Source organism: Patella vulgata, chromosome 1, assembly GCF_932274485.2.
Source record: "Patella vulgata chromosome 1, xgPatVulg1.2, whole genome shotgun sequence".
NCBI classification, from domain to species: domain Eukaryota; kingdom Metazoa; phylum Mollusca; class Gastropoda; family Patellidae; genus Patella; species Patella vulgata.
Window position 1 is genome coordinate 89,205,530 of NC_065879.2, and position 21,253 is coordinate 89,226,782.

Genomic DNA, 21,253 nt, shown 5'->3' on the forward strand with positions numbered 1-21,253 from the left:
TTCAATCCCATTTCTCTCACTTTCTCTCCTCTGATATTTTTTCCTAGGTAAACTCTGATTGCCAATCTAGATCTTAGATTAAAAATATTGTGTTTTGTATGAGAACCAATTAGTGTCTATGTTAAATATCCTACAGTATATAGTGTGCCCATTCACATCAGTGTTGAGGGCACTTTACAAAGTGGCAATATACTCAAAATACTCATATTTTAAAACTTAATAATCAATGCCGGCATGGAATTATGAAAATAGTATTTTCTACTCGACACGTTGACCTGACCATGTTTATCACATTAATTTTTCATTCATTTTTTTATATGTTTTGGTGGGTTGGATAGCCGAATGGTTAGCACGTGCGTGTTGTATCATAAAGCCTGTCATTGAGTCAACTGGCGTGGTTTCGAATTATTGAAATAAAATTAAACTATATGTTAGTCCCGAAATGACCTAGTTTGTGTCGTGTGGACGTTAAACCTCTCTTCTCTCTCTTTCTTTTATATGGTTGTCATCACAGTGAAGTAAGTAAGTGATCGGGTTGGATGGCCGAATGGTTAGCACGTGGGCGATGTATCATAAGGTCTGTCATTGAGTCAACCGGCGTGGTTTCCATTCCTCGGTTGTAAGTGACAAGGAGTAGGGTCGCCTGTCCAATTTCGTGGGTTTTCTCCGTGTCCTCCCACTGCAAATGATCCCTACGCGCAAGTGGATTATTGAAATAAAATTGAACCATATGTAGTCCCGAAATGAACTATTTTGTTACCCCCCCCCTCTCTCTCTCTCTTTCTCTACGGTCTATGTATATAAAACGATGTTAAATATAGTAATCAAGTCCTAGAGTAAATGAATTGTAATTATAGATTTTGCTTGATGCTTTCCAGAAATGTATTTCTTTATTATATGACTTTGAAGCATCAGCTATTTTCTCTTGTAAGAACATCATTATTAAACGATTGTCAATGGTGACCGTCATTTTAACGGCTGATAATCTCTGCAACCATAATTAGTTGAACTTTGTCAATGGTGATCATCATTATTTTAACGTCTTGTAAACAAAAGTTGTTGCTATAATATTATTGGTAATCATACAAATTATTATTATAGACACAGGTATAATTTTGTGGTGTTTATTTTATCAGTAGAATACCGAGAGAGTTCACCCGATGCTAAGAGCAGAGTGGTTATATCTAGAAGAGAGAAAGGGAAGATGTCACCTGAAGATGAAAGTAGGATAATATCTAACTATGTGTATTTAACCGAGAATCTGAATCCTCTAGAACCTCTATTAGATAGTTTGTATGAAAAACAAGTACTAAATGAGAATGACTTGGAAATAATCAGAAGAGTAGAATCTAGCGGTACAAAAGCAATGATACGTCAATTGTTAGATGTTCTTCGAACTTGTGGTATAAATGCATATCCTAAATTCATTGATTGTTTAACTAAATCAGAATATAGAGCAGTAGTCGAACAATTAACATCGGGTAAGTAAAATACCACAACTTATATTCGATACCATTATTTTAGTTTGTCAGTGATATTGATGAACAAAATGTTATTATAGACAGAATTAAAGAAGAATTGGAACATGATGATAATGGACAAGGTAAACCAGGATAAACTGTAGTATTTAATAACCAGTAGTGGTTCTTGGCCGACTGTATATATTTAATATTTTGATGTAAAACAGTTATAATGTTCAGCGCCGACCCGGTGTCCACTCTTCTCTTGTGGGCTAATTGCTGTTAAGTTAGTTGAATAATTTGAATAATTCTTTAAACGAAACCGTTTACACTATCTGAATTTAATACAATCCCGTTAATGGAATTATTTCTACAATTCTTTATCTAAGTGACAAATAGCATACCTGATCTTATAACAGTAAGGTTTTGTGGTTTGTTTTGATTTCAATCATCTTAAACTAATATCACGTATTTATATCCATTTAGTTTACATCTGTCTTTTTTTATTTAGTATCGCAATATTTCAGATGTAGGGATAAATGAATCCGATTATTCGCCAGTTGATATTCAAGCAACAGATGGGAAACTACTGGTAAAACAAGAACCTCTAGATGTACATCAGACTGATGATAGAGACTGTAGTATACCGATATATGATCCACGGCAGTTTAAACCAGAGTCACCGGATAGAGTAGTAGACGGTATTGCAAAAGGTTGTCAGCTTAATATAAAATATGATATATTCCTGCTTAGGCAGTTCATTTACTGTAAATTTTGTTGTCTTGCGCCATTACTAATTTTGCATCTGATTCCCATTAAGCATCTGTTACTTAGCGGGCTTTATAAGATCACACTTTGTATTGGTGAAATGACTACCGTGAACAACTTACTTTATCACCCAATAATACATTCTACAGTAGATATCGAGTGCACGAAGAACCAAGGTCCCGTATACACATTGTCGTGAACGTAAAAGAACCCTTGACAGTTGGAATTGGACGTTATAAGAGTAGGCCGTAGTCCCGCTGTCAGGGAACAATTGCCCTCATAGAACGCTGCATGACGTATGTCTGTCTTCATTGTCCTAGTAGGAGCAGAACAGTAGTGCGTTAAATCCCATTTCATTTCATGTCTTTTTAAAATTCTAGCGTCTTACAATATAGACCTGGTTGGCAAATACATGTTGTAAAGACTGACAATAGTAATAGTTTGATCGTGTATACTTGAGATGCTTGCACCCAATCAAAATGTGCATGACAGTGGTCACCATCTTGCTGTGGGCTCTCGCTCTACGATGAAGATGTGACTGCAACTAGTATGACCAATGCTAGAGCGATGTACAAAATAACTCCATCCCTCTGTTTGACCTATAGGAGTGTGTCTGCAAGATCCCAAGACCGTTGCCAGCGGTCAGGTATAAATTGATTTATACATGACTTAAAATCTTTGTATGATATTAAAAATTGGGATATGGGCAGATCTAAAGCAGACTTCACGGTCCTCCGCCATGGTCAGTTTTGAGAAACATAAATTCTTTTGCAAAATGTGGGCGTATCTTGCATGTATCATTTAGCTGATCTAATATTTCATGACATGCTTGGTGCAATATAACCCCGGGGAGTAGCTGTGATTCTATGCCGAAATTGGGTCCCGTGTTAGTTCCCTGCATTGGCCTAGAAAGTTCATCTGGATTTTTTTCGGCGTGTTGTCCCCTTGGGACGAAAAACCGAGGTAACGGGGACATATTGATTTCTCTCATAGCACACTGTATGCCCGTCTTCATTAAATGCATTTTGATATTTGGATGGGGTGTAGCCCAGTTAAATTTATTCTCAATCTGGCATTGTAGTTATGCGCTATTGTACTTTTAAAACCTTGGACGTCTCCAGTTGTCTAATGTTTTGTTGTTTTTTTTTCATTTACAGAACTTCGAGTATGCATTATTGGAATGACAGGGGTTGGCAAGAGCGCATTAAGAAATGCGCTGTTACAACAAGATACCTTTAAATCACTACAACAGACTACTTCAGTAACTTCAGAATGTGTTTCATTACAACGACATCTTCAATTAGATGATGTAGATACCATACTAAAAGTAGTGGATACACCAGGTTTGTTTGACACGGGTAGAGTAGCTGAGAAAATAGTTAAATGTATTAATCTTTTATCGCCAGGGCCACATTTATTTATATTTGTTTTAAGAATTGACTACAGACTCTCAGAAGAAGATATAAAAGTTCTTGAATATTTTAAAAATAGTTTCGGTGAATTAATTGATAAATTTACCGTTGTGGTGTTTACTGGGAAAGATCAACTGGTTGATCAAAGTGAAGAGGATGCTATACGTGAATTGCATACTCAGCTGTCAACATTTAGTGATGTTTTTAAACACCGTCGATTCGCAACGATCAATAACAAAGATAAAACAGAAGGCAAGACGAAGGATGTTGAGAGAATCTTAAAATTACTTCAGACAACTATACAGAATAATGGTGGAAACTTCTATAAAAACGAAATACTCGAAGAGGCGAAGAAATTATTTGAAGCGAGAATCCGGGACGAAAATGAAATTAAAGAAAAGGCATTGGCTGAGTTAGATACACTTAAGATAGAACGAAACAAAATGGAAGAGGAACAAAAACGTTGGGAGCTGCAACTAAAACGAAGAGAGGATATGATGCAGAGGTTGAGTTTACCATGTGGAAAGACTTCCACGGAACAAGCCACCGTGTCAGCATATCAACACGGTACGTTATTTACCATCATCATCATCATGAAAGATATTAACATGGTACATTGTACATCATCAGTATGTTAATCAGTGCGGGTATGAAAGGATGAAAATATTATTTTCTACTCGGTACCGTGACCTGATCTCATTTGATTTCTTTATTATATATCACATGGCAATGAATTGCAATTATGTATTTTGTCTGGTACCTTCCAGAAATGTATTATATTATGTGACTTTGAATCATAAGCGATAATCTCTTGTAAGAAGATCATTTTCGACAGTAGACATTACACTGCAAACATAATTAGTTGAACTTTGTCAATGGTGATCATCATTATTTTAACGCCTTGTAAACAAAGGTTGTTGCTATAATATTATTGGTAATCATACAAATTATTATTATAGACACAGGTATAATTTTTTGGGTGTTTATTGTTACAGTCGAATACCAAGAGAGCTTACCCGATGCTAAGAGGAGAGGGGTTATATCTAGAGGAGAGAAAGGGAAGATGTTACCTGAAGATGACAGTAGGATATTATCTAACTATGTGTATTTAACCGAGAATCTGGATCCTCTAGAACCTCTATTAGATAGTTTGTATGAAAAACAAGTACTAAATGAGAATGACTTGGAAATAATCAGAAGAGTAGAATCTAGCGGTACAAAAGCAATGATACGTCAATTGTTAGATGTTCTTCGAACTTGTGGTATAAATGCATATCCTAAATTCATTGATTGTTTAACTAAATCAGGATATAGAGCAGTAGTCGAACAATTAACATCGGGTAAGTAAAATACCACAACTTATATTCGATACCATTATTTTAGTTTGTCAGTGATATTCATTTAAATATTTTCCCTTTAGGGATTCACCCATCAATCTTAAATTAAAAGGGCGACGGGACTCAATTGCTGAAAATGTAGCATAACGTTATTCTGTTTAATTTCAGATATTGATGGAATCGTTGAAATGGAACGAAAACAATTACAGATTGAGAAAAAATATTTCCATTTACAGAAAAGACTTCAGCAAATAAAGCAGGAGAGTGAACGGGCCCTTCACATATCTGCCAAAGAGAACCGAAGGATAAAAACGACGTTGAACTCATGGAGGATAGCTTTAAAAACAAAAACCAATATCTTGGTTCGATTTAAGTCCGAAATGAGAACGAAAACAAAGCTACTTGACCGACTAAAAGAGGAAAGGGACACAAGAAATGAAGATCTACAAATGACCAAAGTGAGAAACAGTATTTTGTGCGATGAACTGGACCGTATTTATGAACAAAATGTTATTATAGACAGAATTAAAGAAGAATTGGAACATGATGATAATGGACAAGGTAAACCAGGATAAACTGTAGTATTTAATAACCAGTAGTGTTTCTTGGCCGACTGTATATTCAATATTTTGATGTAAAACAGTTATAATGTTCAGCGCCGACCCGGTGTCCACTCTTCTCTTGTGGGCTAATTGCTGTTAAGTTAGTTGAATAATTTGAATAATTCTTTAAACGAAACCGTTTACACAATCTGGATTTAATACAATCCCGTTAATGGAATTATTTCTACAATTCTTTATCTAAGTGACAAATAGCATACCTGATCTTATAACAGTAAGGTTTTGTGGTTTGTTTTGATTTCTATCATCTTAAACTAATATCACGTATTTATATCCATTTAGTTTACATCTGTCTTTTTTTTATTTAGTATCGCAATATTTCAGATGTAGGGATAAATGAATCCGATTATTCGCCAGTTGATATTCAAGCAACAGATGGGAAACTACTGGTAAAACAAGAACCTCTAGATGTACATCAGACTGATGATAGAGACTGTAGTATACCGATATATGATCCACGGCAGTTTAAACCAGAGTCGCCGGATAGAGTAGTAGACGGTATTGCAAAAGGTTGTCAGCTTAATATAAAATATGATATATTCCTGCTTAGGCAGTTCATTTACTGTAAATTTTGTTGTCTTGCGCCATTACTAATTTTGCATCTCATTCCCATTAAGCATCTGTTACTTAGCGGGCTTTATAAGATCACACTTTGTATTGGTGAAATTACTACCGTGAACAACTTACTTTATCACCCAATAATACATTCTACAGTAGATATCGCTTGTGCGATATCTTTCATAATCTTAGGAGTGCACGAAGAACCAAGGTCCCGTATACACATTGTCGTATACACATTGTCGTGAACGTAAAAGAACCCTTGACAGTTGGAATTGGACGTTATAAGAGTAGGCCGTAGTCCCGCTGTCAGGGAACAATTGCCCTCATAGAACGCTGCATGACGTATGTCTGTCTTCATTGTCCTAGTAGGAGCAGAACAGTAGTGCGTTAAATCCCATTTCATTTCATGTCTTTTTAAAATTCTAGCGTCTTACAATATAGACCTGGTTGGCAAATACATGTTGTAAAGACTGACAATAGTAATAGTTTGATCGTGTATACTTGAGATGCTTGCACCCAATCAAAATGTGCATGACAGTGGTCACCATCTTGCTTTGGGCTCTCGCTCTACGATGAAGATGTGACTTCAACTAGTATGACCAATGCTAGAGCGATGTACAAAATAACTCCATCCCTCTGTTTGACCTATAGGAGTGTGTCTGCAAGATCCCAAGACCATTGCCAGCGGTCAGGTATAAATTGATTTATACATGACTTAAAATCTTTGTATGATATTAAAAATTGGGATATGGGCAGATCTAAAGCAGACTTCACGGTCCTCCGCCATGGTCAGTTTTGAGAAACATAAATTCTTTTGCAAAATGTGGGCGTATCTTGCATGTATCATTTAGCTGATCTAATATTTCATGAAATGCTTGGTGCAATATAACCCCGGGGAGTAGCTGTGATTCTATGCCGAAATTGGGTCCCGTGTTAGTTCCCTGCATTGGCCTAGAAAGTTCATCTGGATTTTTTTCGGCGTGTTGTCCCCTTGGGACGAAAAACCGAGGTAACGGGGACATATTGATTTCTCTCATAGCACACTGTATGCCCGTCTTCATTAAATCCATTTTGATATTTGGATGGGGTGTAGCCCAGTTAAATTTATTCTCAATCTGGCATTGTATTTGAAGCGAGAATCCGGGACGAAAATGAAATTAAAGAAAAGGCATTGGCTGAGTTAGATACACTTAAGATAGAACGAAACAAAATGGCAGAGCAAATTAGACATTTCAAACAACGGGAAGAGGAACAACAACAACGGGAAGAGGAACAAAAACGTCGGAAGCTGCAACTAAAACGAAGAGAGGATATGATGCAGAGGTTGAGTTTACCATGTGGAAAGACTTCCACGGAAGAAGCCACCGTGTCAGCATATCAACACGGTACGTTATTTACCATCATCATCATCATGAAAGATATTAACATGGTACATTGTACATCATCAGTATGTTAATCAGTGCGGGTATGAAAGGATGAAAATATTATTTTCTACTCGGTACCGTGACCTGATCTCATTTGATTTCTTTATTATATATCACATGGCAATGAATTGCAATTATGTATTTTGTCTGGTACCTTCCAGAAATGTATTATATTATGTGACTTTAAATCATAAGCGATAATCTCTTGTAAGAAGATCATTTTCGACAGTAGACATTACACTGCAAACATAATTAGTTGAACTTTGTCAATGGTGATCATCATTATTTTAACGCCTTGTAAACAAAGGTTGTTGCTATAATATTATTGGTAATCATACAAATTATTATTATAGACACAGGTATAATTTTTTGGGTGTTTATTGTTACAGTCGAATACCAAGAGAGCTTACCCGATGCTAAGAGGAGAGGGGTTATATCTAGAGGAGAGAAAGGGAAGATGTTACCTGAAGATGACAGTAGGATATTATCTAACTATGTGTATTTAACCGAGAATCTGGATCCTCTAGAACCTCTATTAGATAGTTTGTATGACATATCTGTACTAAATGAAGATGACTTGGACAAAATCAGAAGAGCAGAATCTAGCGGTTCAAAAGCAATGATACGTCAATTTTTAGATGTTCTTCGAACTTGTGGTATAAATGCATATCCCAAATTCATTGAATGTTTAATTAAATCAGGATATGGAGCAGTAGCTGAACAGGTAGACTCGAGTAAGTAAAATAGCACAACTTTATTAGCTTATTGGACCTACGTGTTATATTTTCTGTCGGTCGAGTTTTTACAAATTCCCGTAACCCACATGGAGGATTTCGACAAGAAGTTTCGCTATACAGAAATAAATGGCATTAGCATTTACCTGGTTCTCCGCATCTACATGTATAATATATATGTGTATGTTTCTTTTAATTTGTTTATTGCAGGGGGGGCCACTGTGGCTCAGTGAGTAGGATGTTGGCTCCCTAACCTGGAGGTGCCTTGCCAGGGACGGCTGTCAATTCGTTCGGATGGGACGAAAAACTGAGGTCCTGTGTACACACCGGCATGTACGCAAAAGATCCTTGGCAGTTGAAATTCCTTACAAGAGTAGTGACACTGTCCGGGCAAAATGTTCCCCCATAGCACACTGTTTTGCGTATGCCCGTCTTTATTAGCCCAGTCGGAGCAGAGCAGTAGGATGTTAAACTCTATTTCATTTTTGTTTATTGCAGGCGAAATGTCCTCACGAACAAATTACTCACCCGATGCTTGTGATAACAATGATACTGCCTATAATTCACTATTCACAGACACTGAAGAGCCAAGTACAATACCACGAACTGATGATAGCTCACATATAAATATAGTATTGACTGGCAGGACTGGGGATGGCAAAGGCTATACTGGCAATTACCTGATAGGAAAACCAGTAGCTGAACAGTTAGATTCGGGTAAGTTAAATAGCACAACTTATATTTGATATCATTATTTTAGTTTGCCAGTGATATTCATTTAAATATTTTTCTCTTCATGGATCCACTCAACGTAATGGCCAATCTGGTCAATCTAGGATAAGTACGATTAGTACATATAGTTAAATAAGACTGTAACACGAGCTAACCACAGGGCATACTGAAATAACCGATATTTTTCTTGATAAGTTTTGATCTAAATTTAGCAAAGAATGGGTATACAAATACAAAGTTATATTCATCTTCGATTATATCATTTTCACAAAGTGTACAAATTCCATTTTCTCTCGATAGTGACTCTTATCTTCCAGTTTCAATCCTCAATTTATGGCTAGCTAATCTTAACTTTGTTATCTCCTTGACGTTGGCAGGACAGAACTGCCAGAAGTGTTCTAATGTAATTCTAACATGTCATGGATAACACATGCTAGACTTTGTAGGAAATTTACTCCAGTTATTTGGATGGGTAGAAAGTAGAATGAAAGGCAGCTGTGCATCAGAGGAGATTTGACACTAATTTCTAAACTACCAATATCTAATAAAACCACATCGTCTTCTGAACTCTTGGCAAAAGATAATAATGCCCTGGATACACATTACAACCACGAAATTACCTTATACGGACAAAATGTGGTCTGAATTGTAAATAAATTTTGAAACTTAAAATATATGGTTAAATGGCTTCGTGGATTATTGTTCGTGATCATAGATTTTAGAACCTTTATAAGTCCAGGCAAGATAGCAAAAGTGCGGGCAGTTGCTGCAATAGAAATGCCGATCACGGTTTATGGTTGGTTTAAACGTATATTATGACCAAAAAAAAGTCCCAGTCCGAAATCCCTGCCCAAATGGGTCAAATTGGCCAAAATCCAAAATGGCCACCGCTTTTGGCTTGTAAATTCCAATTTCCACCCAATTGTCACAATATGATTGAGTTTGGTATCAACATATAAGTTTTCGGGGTAATTGAATCCATTTCCATACACATTTTTGTGATAAGTGTTACCACTGAGTCAATATTAGGGGTTATTCAAGATGGTGGTCAGTTTTGGCGGGAAAATTCGAATTTTACATAAGGATCAAGTTTGGTGTCAAAATATATGTTTTCGAGGTAGCTGAATCTATTTTTGTACATATTTTAGTGCTTAAATGATTCCCTGTGTCAATATAGAAGAAATTCCAATTTGGGATTTAGATTTCCGATTAGGGATTGGAGATTAATGATCTCCTACCTTAGACCTAATACAATGACTTTCATCCAGTATCAACTAAATTTCATTTGGAGTGTCTCCCAGTTCACTGCGGTAACGGCATAGGGGTATGTCGACTGGGGTCACTCTCGGGTCACTGCGGAAGCTGGTCGTGCCTTTTGAAGCACGTGGCTCAGATATGCAGTGAACCATTCAACAATGAACAACCCATAATTTTTGGTCAATTTTTTAAACATGCATTATGCAAGAGTAAAATCTGCTTATTACAAGTCTTTCTTTAGGCCTGAAATGTTATCTGATTTATCAATTAGACATTAATTAACTTATCCAGACCATAATAAACTCTTGATGTCAAGGCTAGCCTTCGATGTTGGCTGGATTAGATTCCTATATGCAGCTAACGGCCGTTGATAATTAAATCAGAAAAAGCGGATAATCGAGACTATGCTGTTTATATTAATGATTTTAGTAATGATGACCGAGACTATGCAAAAATTTCACACGCTTCTTTCTCGGCTCATAGTGGATCAATTTGACTGAAATTTTCAGCAAATTACCTTTACACTATCTAGTCTTTAACTATTATAGCGAGAACTGCCATCTCTTTATCTTATCTCCCATAATGTATCTTTAAGGTTAATGAAGTGGAGGAGTCTGTATATCAAGGTCTAGAGGGTCCGCGGTGCCAAAATTCATGTTCTGTAATAAAGACTAGCAGACGGTCCATTACAACATATATAATCGGTGACCGCTGTTACAACAGTAAACAGTAGAACTCGCAATGCCTATTTTTGGACAAGCCAAGACAGTTCAAATGACGACTTAAAATTAATCTAGTTGTATTTAATAAATCAGCATTGAGGCTGGTGTCCCTAAATAGATGACACTTATTAATTACTTGCACATCTAACTTATTTATAAAACATCTAGTACAGAAATTGTTCTTCACTCTGTGTAACCTAAGCAAAAAATCTAGTTGCAGAGGCATGCTGGCCACGTAGTCAACCGCCTACCGCCTACCCTGCCCTCATAAATTTAAAAACAAAAGAAACTCGAAATGGTTGATAACGCTCGAATCCGATGAGATTTCCTAACAAGGTATAATGGAAGGGAGCGGGGGTGGCTATGTGCCCTCTCTTCCGAAAATGTGCCATCGAATATTGTGCCCACTTTTTCTGCTGCAACGGGAACCATTATTGCCGGTTAGCATACTCAGGGCCAATACGCAAACCGTCACAACGAATGACATTTAATCTGTCACCAGTAACTTCCTTGGCCTGGCTTAAAGTGTATTTTGATCGTCGTCTCGTCCTTGGGGTTGTCAGTCTACTTTCAATTCTACCTCCCTTTGTAAGGGATACCAGTCCCTTTTGATGCTTGTTTTCTTTACTCACAAGTCGTTTAGTTCTTGATTGCAGCTAACTATGTTCATGTTCGGATCTTTGTGACTTAATCATAATCCCTTAACCAAGTGTCAATGTATGGTATGTCATAACATATACGTCAAATCGCTTCTACCATGTGCCACAGAACTCAAATTGTCCCCGATCCTACCCCCCCTCCTAAATTGCCCTAACTTTGGTCTGCCTACCCTCGGAGGCCCTAGAACGCCCTTGGCTTATTGTTGAACTTAGTCATGACTTTGCACCAAGTTTTATTGTCCTAAATTTTCTGCCATTGAAATTGGTATCTCCGCTCATTTTTGAACGTAAGCCATTATTGTCAGCTTCCAATACCCGTTATCTTTCCGTCATTTTGGGAATGACGATGGGCAGTTCACTGCATATCTGACAAACAGGCGATATTGTATCCATCTGTGTCTCAACATTTGAATCATTTTCTGTAATAAATTCGCCACGTGTTGGCTATCTTGGCTCAATTTTCGAGGTTGGTGATCGAAATCGGACACGCCCACGACACTGCGTCCACTGTGGGCTGAGAGTGACACCTTTCGTCATGCCTGCTACGCTGCTTCCGTAGTGGGCAGTGATCGACCCGAGAGTCTAAATGAAATTTAGTTGATGCTTGATGAATGCCATCGTATTAGATCTGAGGCAGACTCGACCACTCGTAATCCCCAAATCTCCAATGGGATGTCCCATTATTTTGACACAGGGGAACCAGTTAATTACCAAGATGGAAAAAATGTGTCGAAACTGAGATCAGCTGCCTCCAAAACATATATATATTGGCACCAAATGTGGTAATTTAGTAAAATTCGAATTTTCCCGCAAAAACTGGCCGCCATCTGGAATTATTTCCCTATATTGACCCCGCGGTATAACTAATCACCAAAATGTGTGTGGGAATGGATCCAGCTACCTCGAAAGGATATATTTTGATACCAGAATCAATCATATTATGGTAAGTGGATAAAAACTGGCATTTTCCAGTCAAAACCGGTGGCCATTTTGGATTTTTGCCAATTTGACCCATTTGGGCACGGATTTCGGACTGGGACTTTTTTTTGGGTGATAATATACGTCTAGACTGACCATAAAACGTGGTCGGCATTTCTATTGCAGCAACTGCCCGAAATGGTGCAAAATTGAGTTAAAATGCCTGGACTGTCATAATATGTATTCGATGTTGATAAACGTTCAAATATAAATGTTGATAAAACAACAATCGTTAAGTGGACCCCCCCCCCCTCCGGATTTACACAAATAGTAGAATGCTTGGTGGAATATAGTCCCGAGAGGTAGCTCTGATTCTAAGGCGAAATTACGTCTCGTGTTCGATCCCTGCATTTGCCGAGACAGTTCACTTGGATTTTCCGATGTGTTTCCCCCTTAGGATGACAAACTGAGGTCCCATGTACATTTTGGCATGACGTAAAAGAACAAAAGTATCCTCATAGCTCACTGTATGGTGTATGCCCGTCTTCATTAACCCAATCGGAGCATAACAGTAGGATGTTAAACCCATTTCATTTCATTTCCAAGGCGAAATAGCTCTCGCATGAACGGATGGGTGTGCTACAAATGTATGGGTAGTCATGTTTTGTGATTTGGTAATTTTATGTTGAAGATGATCCAGCAAGTGAAAGCAATGTATACATCAAGGACAGTGGTATTCGCCAAACAGAAGTCAACACTGGAGAAACGATGGTAACTGATATACAAGTGGAAGATAAACCTAAAGATGATGGTATGCACACTTGTTATTTTATTCTGATTTTGTAATATCATTTAGCCGAAATATGTCTCGTATGAACGGATTGAAGTTCCACAAATGTATAGGTAGGCATGTTTTGTGATTAGTAATTTTATATTGAAGATGATCCAGCAAGTGAAAGTAATGAATACATCAAGCCCAGCAGTACTAGCCAACCAGAAACAGACACTGGTAAAAAGTTGGTAACTGATATACAAGTGGAAGCTAAACGCAAAGAAGGTGGTATGTACACTTGTTATAATTGTCCGATTCCTTTCGAAGAAGACAGGGGAATATCAAAATGGATCCGTCCGCCTGTCTCTCTAGGTGAATGCCTTGATGACGTTCGAAGATGGGCGATTTCTGATTAGCTAAGCAGAGATAAGCAATTTGATTGGTTGAAGCTTTGGTTTTTTATGCAAAGGATACTGACTGATGAGATTAGACTTAAAAGTATTTAGAGACGGCGGTGACTGCACGTGCACAGGAAGACTATTCCATAGTTTTATTGTATTCGGGAAACAGGTTTTATATAAAAAAAAAAAGAAGGTTTACATTGTGGTATTCTCAAATTATGATTTCTAAGATTGTAATAATTCGTTTCGTGTTATATTTTCATTGGAATATCAGACAAATATCGGGCACTATAGCAATTAACGATTTTATAAAAGATAGACGAGTTTGTGCTTTAGTCGGTGTTTGAACAGTGGTCCCCACATTAGTTCCTCATAAACATATTTTCTTGAGGAATGTCCAAGATCTATTATGATTTGTCCTGATTCTAGTAATTCTAAATCTTTTGCATTACAATTATTCCATATAATTTCTCCATATTCAATAACAGGACGTATAAATGGAGTATGTATTTAACATAATACAGCTCTATGTAATTTGAATTTTAATTGTCGTAATTGGTTGAGGTCATATCATTTGTAATTGTAAATAAGGAGGCATCGACAGCAAATAGTCGTACTTTGTTATTAAAAATAGAAAAGGAAAACCCGGATTCACAATTTACGACCTTTTAAATAGTTATACACTGTTAAAAGGATTTTGTCGAATCGTCCTTAAAATATTGAGCAAATTTGACCCATAAATATAGGGTACATACATGACGGACTTAAAATATTTTTGGGGTAGCTTTGACCCATTGAGTTTGATTAGTAATGACTTAAAATTATTGGGTCGATGTGTGTGGTATTTTGGGGTCGGAATTGACATGTGTCTTTTGACTCGCCATACATGGAATATTTGGATCGGCCTTCCAAAGGACCTGAAATATTGGGTCGATTTGACCCATATCAACTGGGTGAAATGTATTAGGCCGAAATCAACGTGGATATTTGTGGGTTCCCCTTCGTTAAATTCAAGAAAAAAGCTGACGTTTCAAGAAAAGCAAAACATTCACCATACTCTAGGGTCGAATCTCGAATCACAAGACTGCGTGCAAAACAGACAAGCAAAGGACCCCGCATTTCAATACATAATGTTCTTCCATAAAAATATGACAACTTTATACATCTGAATATTATAATTTATTTTTAGAAATGGTAAAAGATAAATAGAACGTGCTTCTCGATGCTGATAGGGCACATTCAGACGCAGAGATGGTGATAGTAACGATTATAGTGAAGCAGTCAAGCGCCAGGATGTTCGCGACTACTTTGTTTTATTTATATTTACTGATACTATCATATTTGATTATTTGTTAGCGTAGGACATTGCCTTCATTTATATAGATATTAAACATGTATTATATGTCTTATCATAGAAGTCTATAGTTTTATGTTCTCTCGTAATCATTTCGTTAAATACCTTAATTGTCCATACCTTTCTAACCAGGGTAATTATTTTTAGATTAGGGGTAAAAGATAAATCCTACTTGTTAAAATGATTTATATAATTAGTAAATAATTATTGTCATCGAATGATTGATGTTTTGTCATATATATAGTGTAACCAATATATACATTATACTGTTATAATCAATATGATACTGTTTATTAGTCGTGTTTATGTTCTTATGATTTGATTTTTAAATGCAATATTTGTGAACCGCCAGTAGGAATAAATGTCTCTTATACATACATTATGCTGGCGGGAATTTGCACGGTAGGCTAGCCATTGGTACTGCGGTTTAAGGTCAGTGATTCACTCGCTGATATCGACAAGCTACGTTCCGATGGCATAGAACATCCCCTCGTGAAATAGGTCCTTGTCCCTTTTGTTTCAGACAAGTTGCAGATTCAAGACAAAATTGCAGAATCATGAATAAATACGGCGAAAGCTCTTTGCCCGAAAAAGTAAAGACGAACTGGCAGATTCAAGAACCAGTATGGCGAATGCTATTCGCCCAAAAAAGTAAAGACACTTTTAGAGTATTGATATATATATATTTTGAAAGTTTTTGTTACATAAAGGTTTGAAAACTGAACGAGTCTGTCTTATTCCTACGTTGAAGCTTATTATAATTTTAGCAAAACACCGTTACTGACCACTTTTTAACTGGTCCTTACACACCCTTCCGAAGTTCCGTTTACCGGTGGCTCGTGATCAGCCAGAAATTGATCACTGGTGGCAGAGATACCAAGCTCCCCATACCCCAAACGTGGTTATCCCTTCAAGAAAACGTTACAATGGTTAACTCGTTTCATCTTCGCCTTTAGGAGCAGATCAGGCCTACTCTTCCTGGATGCCGTATACCTTAAGACTTTTTTAATTAAACAAAATCGGTGGCACCTCCGGATGGCCAGAGACTGATGTTAAAGACTGATGGTTAATGTCGTTAACTCCAGCATCTATTTCGCCATCTACAAAATGGCCGACGAGAATTGAATGTTTTGATAGTTGAATTTCATTAGGACCTAATGTGGCTTTGAACACACGGCATGCAAGCATGCCTGCCTTATTTGACATTATATTATTTCAGATTATACTGCCACCATGGGCCGTAGGCGTTATATAGCGATTAGCGACGATTCCTGAATGATCGAGATTTACGGTCGGCATTTCTTTTATCAGGCTACCGCTTCAAAATGTACACAAGTGAATGACGAGTCTTATGTAGGCTAATCTTACAAATAAACTTGCTATTTCTATCAATGATTCAGGTACCTATAATAACAGACCATCACGTGTAGGCTACACGGTAAAAGTAAAAGTAAATTTGCTGGAAATTTGGTTATCCTTGTAAGACTTGATGTGTTGTGTAGGCTGCACGGTGCCGGTACATATTTCATTCAATACCCGGTACGGTATTTTAAAAGACCAAAGCCACCAATAATACTCAATAGGCAATACATGTAGTTTTACATCTGACTGTCATAAAATTTTGTAAATGTATATGATAGCCTAATATTGCTGTGATATTTAAGCAAAACTTTATTAATATAACCAAATAATAAACTGGATCTTAGTAAAGCATCTAAAGAATGGGCTAATGTAAAGCAAATTAAGATTTGGCAAATAAAAATTCCACTTGGCCATAAAATATATAAACAAATGAAATGAAATGTTGTTTAATGGCACGTCAGCTCCAACCGGGCTATATTGCGCCAAACATATGGTGATTTATGCGAGACAAGTTAAATAAATATCACAGAAAAAGTATTATATGCATAAATAAAAACGATATCACAGTAACTAAAATTAAAAATGAAATAAACCTTTTATGCATATTAATATTTAAAATACAAAAATGAAGTGATAAATATTCAATTAAAATTTATGATAAAAACATGTCTCTTTTAAAAAGTCTAGTATGTTACAATAAAATATATAAACAATTTTGCATGTGAAAATGATAGCTATAAATTGCTATATCCTATGTTTACAACATTATGCTGCTGACATTTTATTGTTGTTGAAATGAGTTAGTGCATATTGCTTTAAGCGCTGGACGCAGTAGCCGAATGAATCCGCGCTTAATGATTCGCGAATCAAACATGTTTGATATATTCGCCCGAATTATACTTAATCACCAATCATATTGAGAAGTCACGTGATTGTTTGAAGACATGGTCGCTGCCATGTTTAATCATGCGATGTCAAAGGTGATGCAATCGACTAGTGAATCAGGTGGGAGTATGGCCACTTATTTGGCCGAATGATTCGGCTAGTGTATCCACGACAGACCTTGTGATTTCATGTGCACACATTAAGCACAAGACCATTCAACCCCCACATTGAAAAAATGAAATGAAATGGGATTTAACGTCCTACTGTTCTTCTCCTATGCTGGGCTAATGAAGACGGGCATACGCCATACAGTGTGTTATGAGGGAAATTTTGCCCGGGCAGCGGCACTATCGCCTACTCTTATATCGAATTCCAACTGCCAAGGGATCTTTTACGTGCATTCTAATGTATACACGGGACCTCGGTTTTTCGTCTCATCCGAAGGACTAGACAGCTTTCCTTGTCAGGCCCTCCGTCCTGCATCACTGGCAAGGGGGAACCACGCCGGAAAATCTCAATGAACTTTCTCGGCCAATGCAGGGATCGAACACCAGACCTCCAGGCTAGCGAGCCAGCGTCTTACCCACTTAGCCACGTGACCCCCTCCCACATTGAAAAGAAAAGACACAAGCAAAGAACTAAATGTTAGCCCAGAAGTTACCCGGAATAGGGTCGCCTGTCCAACCTCGTGGGTTTTCTCCGGGTCCTATGGTTTCCTCCCACTGCTAAAGACCCCTACACGCAAGCGAATTATTGAAATAAAATTATACCATATGAAAGGCCCCAAATGACCTAGTTTGTGTCGAGTGGACATTAAACCCCATTTCTCTCTCTCTCTCTCTCTCGGTCAGACAATTTGGGAGAATGCACACACAGCGGTGCTATATGAACAGTATGAACAACTAGATGCTGTTTCTTGCCAGGACCCTTGTCCGACACCACTGTCAATGGTAAATTATTCCGGAAATCCTGAGTAATTTTGTTGACATGCCGGGATCCAACCTGGGATAATTGAATTACTCATGCTCTTATTATCAAAAAACGTTCGAAAAAGACACCCATTACATATGCCATACAGTGTGCAATGAGGCACTAAGGCCTTACATGTATCTTATTTCAAAATCCACCTGTCCAACTTTTACATACACGCCAATGTGCATGTGTGATGTCGTTTTTTTTTTTGTTGTGCCATCCGCACGACTATACAACTGTTTCCTCCTGGTCCCTATGGTTTTCTCCCACTACAAAGGACCCCTACAGCCAAATAATTGAAAAAAAATTGATCCATGTGTTAGTCCTGCTATGGCGTAGTTTGTGTAGAGTGGACATTAAACTTCATTTCTCTCTCTTCTTGCCAGGCCCTATGTCCTGCACCACTGGAAAGGGGGAACCAAGGCGTAAAATCTAGAAGAGCTTTCCTGGGCAATGACAGGATCGAACACGGGATGACTCGGATAGTGTGCCAACGTCTCACTCACTGGGGGGGGGGGGGGATGACCGAATGGGTAGCACGTGCTCGCTGTATTATAAAGTCTGTCATTGAGTCAACTGGCGTGGTTTCGATTCCCCGGTTGTACGTGACAAGGAGTAGGGTCGCCTGTCCAACCTTGTGGGTTTTCTCCGGGTCCTCCGGTTTCCTCCCACTTCTAAAGACCCCTAAGCGGAAGCCAATTATTGAAATAAAATTGAACCATATGTTAGTATGAAATGACCTAGTTTGTGTCGAGTGGACATTAAACCCCATTTCTCTCTCTCTCACTGAGGCACAGTGTCTCCCAATATCAAGCAAGAATTTTCTTTGATCTGACAAGCTGGATTATATTCAATATACATGTAAGAACCAGAATTGTTTTAATTTGAGACAATTTTTTTAGATGTCGTTTAACATTATATTACATTCATTAAAGTGAAAAGAAATTGTACGACATGTACTTGTAAAGTTGTTTGATATATACAGCTTCAAAACAAATTTGGTTTTGTAAAATAAAAAGTTACTGTAGGCCCTATTGAAATTTTCTCTTTCAGTATTTGACCAAATTTGATGCCGACAAAATTTGGTTTTGATACCATAAATTAACCTTCCAATACACCTATGTATACTTTTGATAATATCGGGGGTGGGTTTTGGATGGTGAATGGTTATCGTAAGGTCTGTTATTGAGTCAACTGGCATGGTTTTGATTCCCCTGTTACGTGACTAGGAGTAGTCGCCTGTCCAACCTTGTGGGTTTTCTCCGGGTCCTCCGGTTTCCTCCCACTGCTAAAGACCCCTACGTGCATGCGCAAATTATTGAAATAAAATTGAACCATAGTCTCTAAAAGACATTAAGTAGGTCTGTAGTCTATATTGAAATTACGAGAATCTGTCATTTAAAAAAAAAACGGTCCTAGGCCTACGTAGGCCCTGAAATGAAACGAAATGGGGTTTAACGTCCTACTGTTCTGCTCCTGGTTTTGATTCCCCAGTTACGTGACTAGGAGTAGTCGCCTGTCCAACCTTGACGGTTTTCTCCGGGTCCTCCGGTTTCCTCCCACTGCTAAAGACCCCTACGTTCATGCGCAAATTATTGAAATAAAATTGAACCATAGTCTCAAAAAGACATTAAGTAGGTCTGTAGTCTATTTTGAAATTGCGAGAATCTGTCATTTAAAAAAAAAGGGTCCTAGGCCTACGTAGGCCCTGAAATGAAATGAAATGAAATGGGGTTTAACGTCCTACTGTTCTGCTCCTAACCTGGGCTAATGAAGACGGGCATACGCCATACAGTGTGCTATGAGGGAAATTTTGCCCGGGCAGCGGCGCTACGGGACCTCGTTTTTTTTGTCCCACCCGAACAACTAGACAGCTGTCCTTGTCAGGCCCTCCATCCTGAATCACTGACAAGGGGAAACCACGCCGGAAAATCTGAATGAACTTTCTCTGCCAATGCAGGGATCGAACACCCGACCTCCAGGCTAGCGAGCCAGCATCTTACCCACTTAGCCACGTGATCCCCGCGTAGGCCTTACACCTATCATATTTTCAATGATATCGAAATTTCAGAAACTATAATTCATGAAAAGTTAAAATATTGAACAACAATGTTTTGATACAATAACTTCAACTTCAACTTTTTATTTGCATATTACGTCCATTAAGAACATATTTGCTTTGGAAATGTTTTGATACAATAATTAACATTTGCTTTGGAAGAAATGTAAAAAGATTACAAAAAATGTTGACATTTAGACATTGCTAAAATTTGCTTATTATTATTATTTCTGTTTCTTAATATTATACTATTATTATTATTACAGCATATTTATAGTGCTCAGGGGAACTTACAGAGTGACAATACAAAAAAACACAATGTTAACAGTTGTATTATAAGTTCCATGGTAATAATATACTAAAATACAACAGGGTCAGATAGAATCCTGTTTAAATTAAATATGTGTTTTTAAGTTGTTTTTTTTAAATAAATATATAGAGATGTAGGCCTACAACATCTTAAACTAATTTAATTAGCCTATTAGTATTATCAAAATGGCGATCAAGTACCGGTATTTAAAAATATTGTTGACCTATTTTTTTTGTGGGTGTGTGGGTGTTACTGTGACCCAGATGTGAGATAATTAATACATCACAAGTCTCAAGCGAAATAGGCCTATAGCCCAGTTCATGAAAGTTGTTAAGATATTGGAAAACAATGTTTTGATACATAATTCAACATTTTTTTAGGAAATAGATTTATAACCAAACACAAACAAAAGAATTTCTGTTAATGTTAATGATACCGGTAGTAAAAAATGATTTTTAACTTTCTAATTTTTTTTTACTCGTATTTTCTAAAGATCGCTAGGATTGGTCAATAATGACGTACTTAAGTGAAATT

The 21,253-nt window shown here is 37.4% G+C and overlaps 1 protein-coding gene across 2 annotated transcripts; it reads left to right on the forward strand.

Annotated features, from left to right (window-relative positions):
* Window positions 1–1,548: 1,548 nt before the first annotated feature.
* LOC130010252 (calponin homology domain-containing protein DDB_G0272472-like) lies at window positions 1,549–15,855 on the forward strand. 2 transcript variants are annotated; one of them, XM_050534853.2, is made up of 12 exons: window positions 1,549–1,603; window positions 1,988–2,173; window positions 3,386–4,207; window positions 4,636–4,980; window positions 5,146–5,538; window positions 5,922–6,107; window positions 7,292–7,543; window positions 7,972–8,316; window positions 8,815–9,033; window positions 13,296–13,415; window positions 13,545–13,664; window positions 14,967–15,855. In XM_050534853.2, the coding sequence occupies exons 3-12, from the start codon at window positions 3,409–3,411 to the stop codon at window positions 14,984–14,986; spliced, it is 2,799 nt and encodes a 932-aa protein (XP_050390810.1). In that variant the 5' UTR covers window positions 1,549–1,603; window positions 1,988–2,173; window positions 3,386–3,408; the 3' UTR covers window positions 14,987–15,855. The 2 variants fall into 2 exon arrangements, with proteins under 2 accessions (XP_050390810.1, XP_055959486.1); XM_056103511.1 differs by lacking the exons at window positions 1,549–1,603; window positions 1,988–2,173; window positions 3,386–4,207; ... (1 more) ...; window positions 5,146–5,538; window positions 5,922–6,107 and having other exon boundaries at window positions 6,249–7,543.
* The last annotated feature ends 5,398 nt before the right edge of the window (window positions 15,856–21,253 follow it).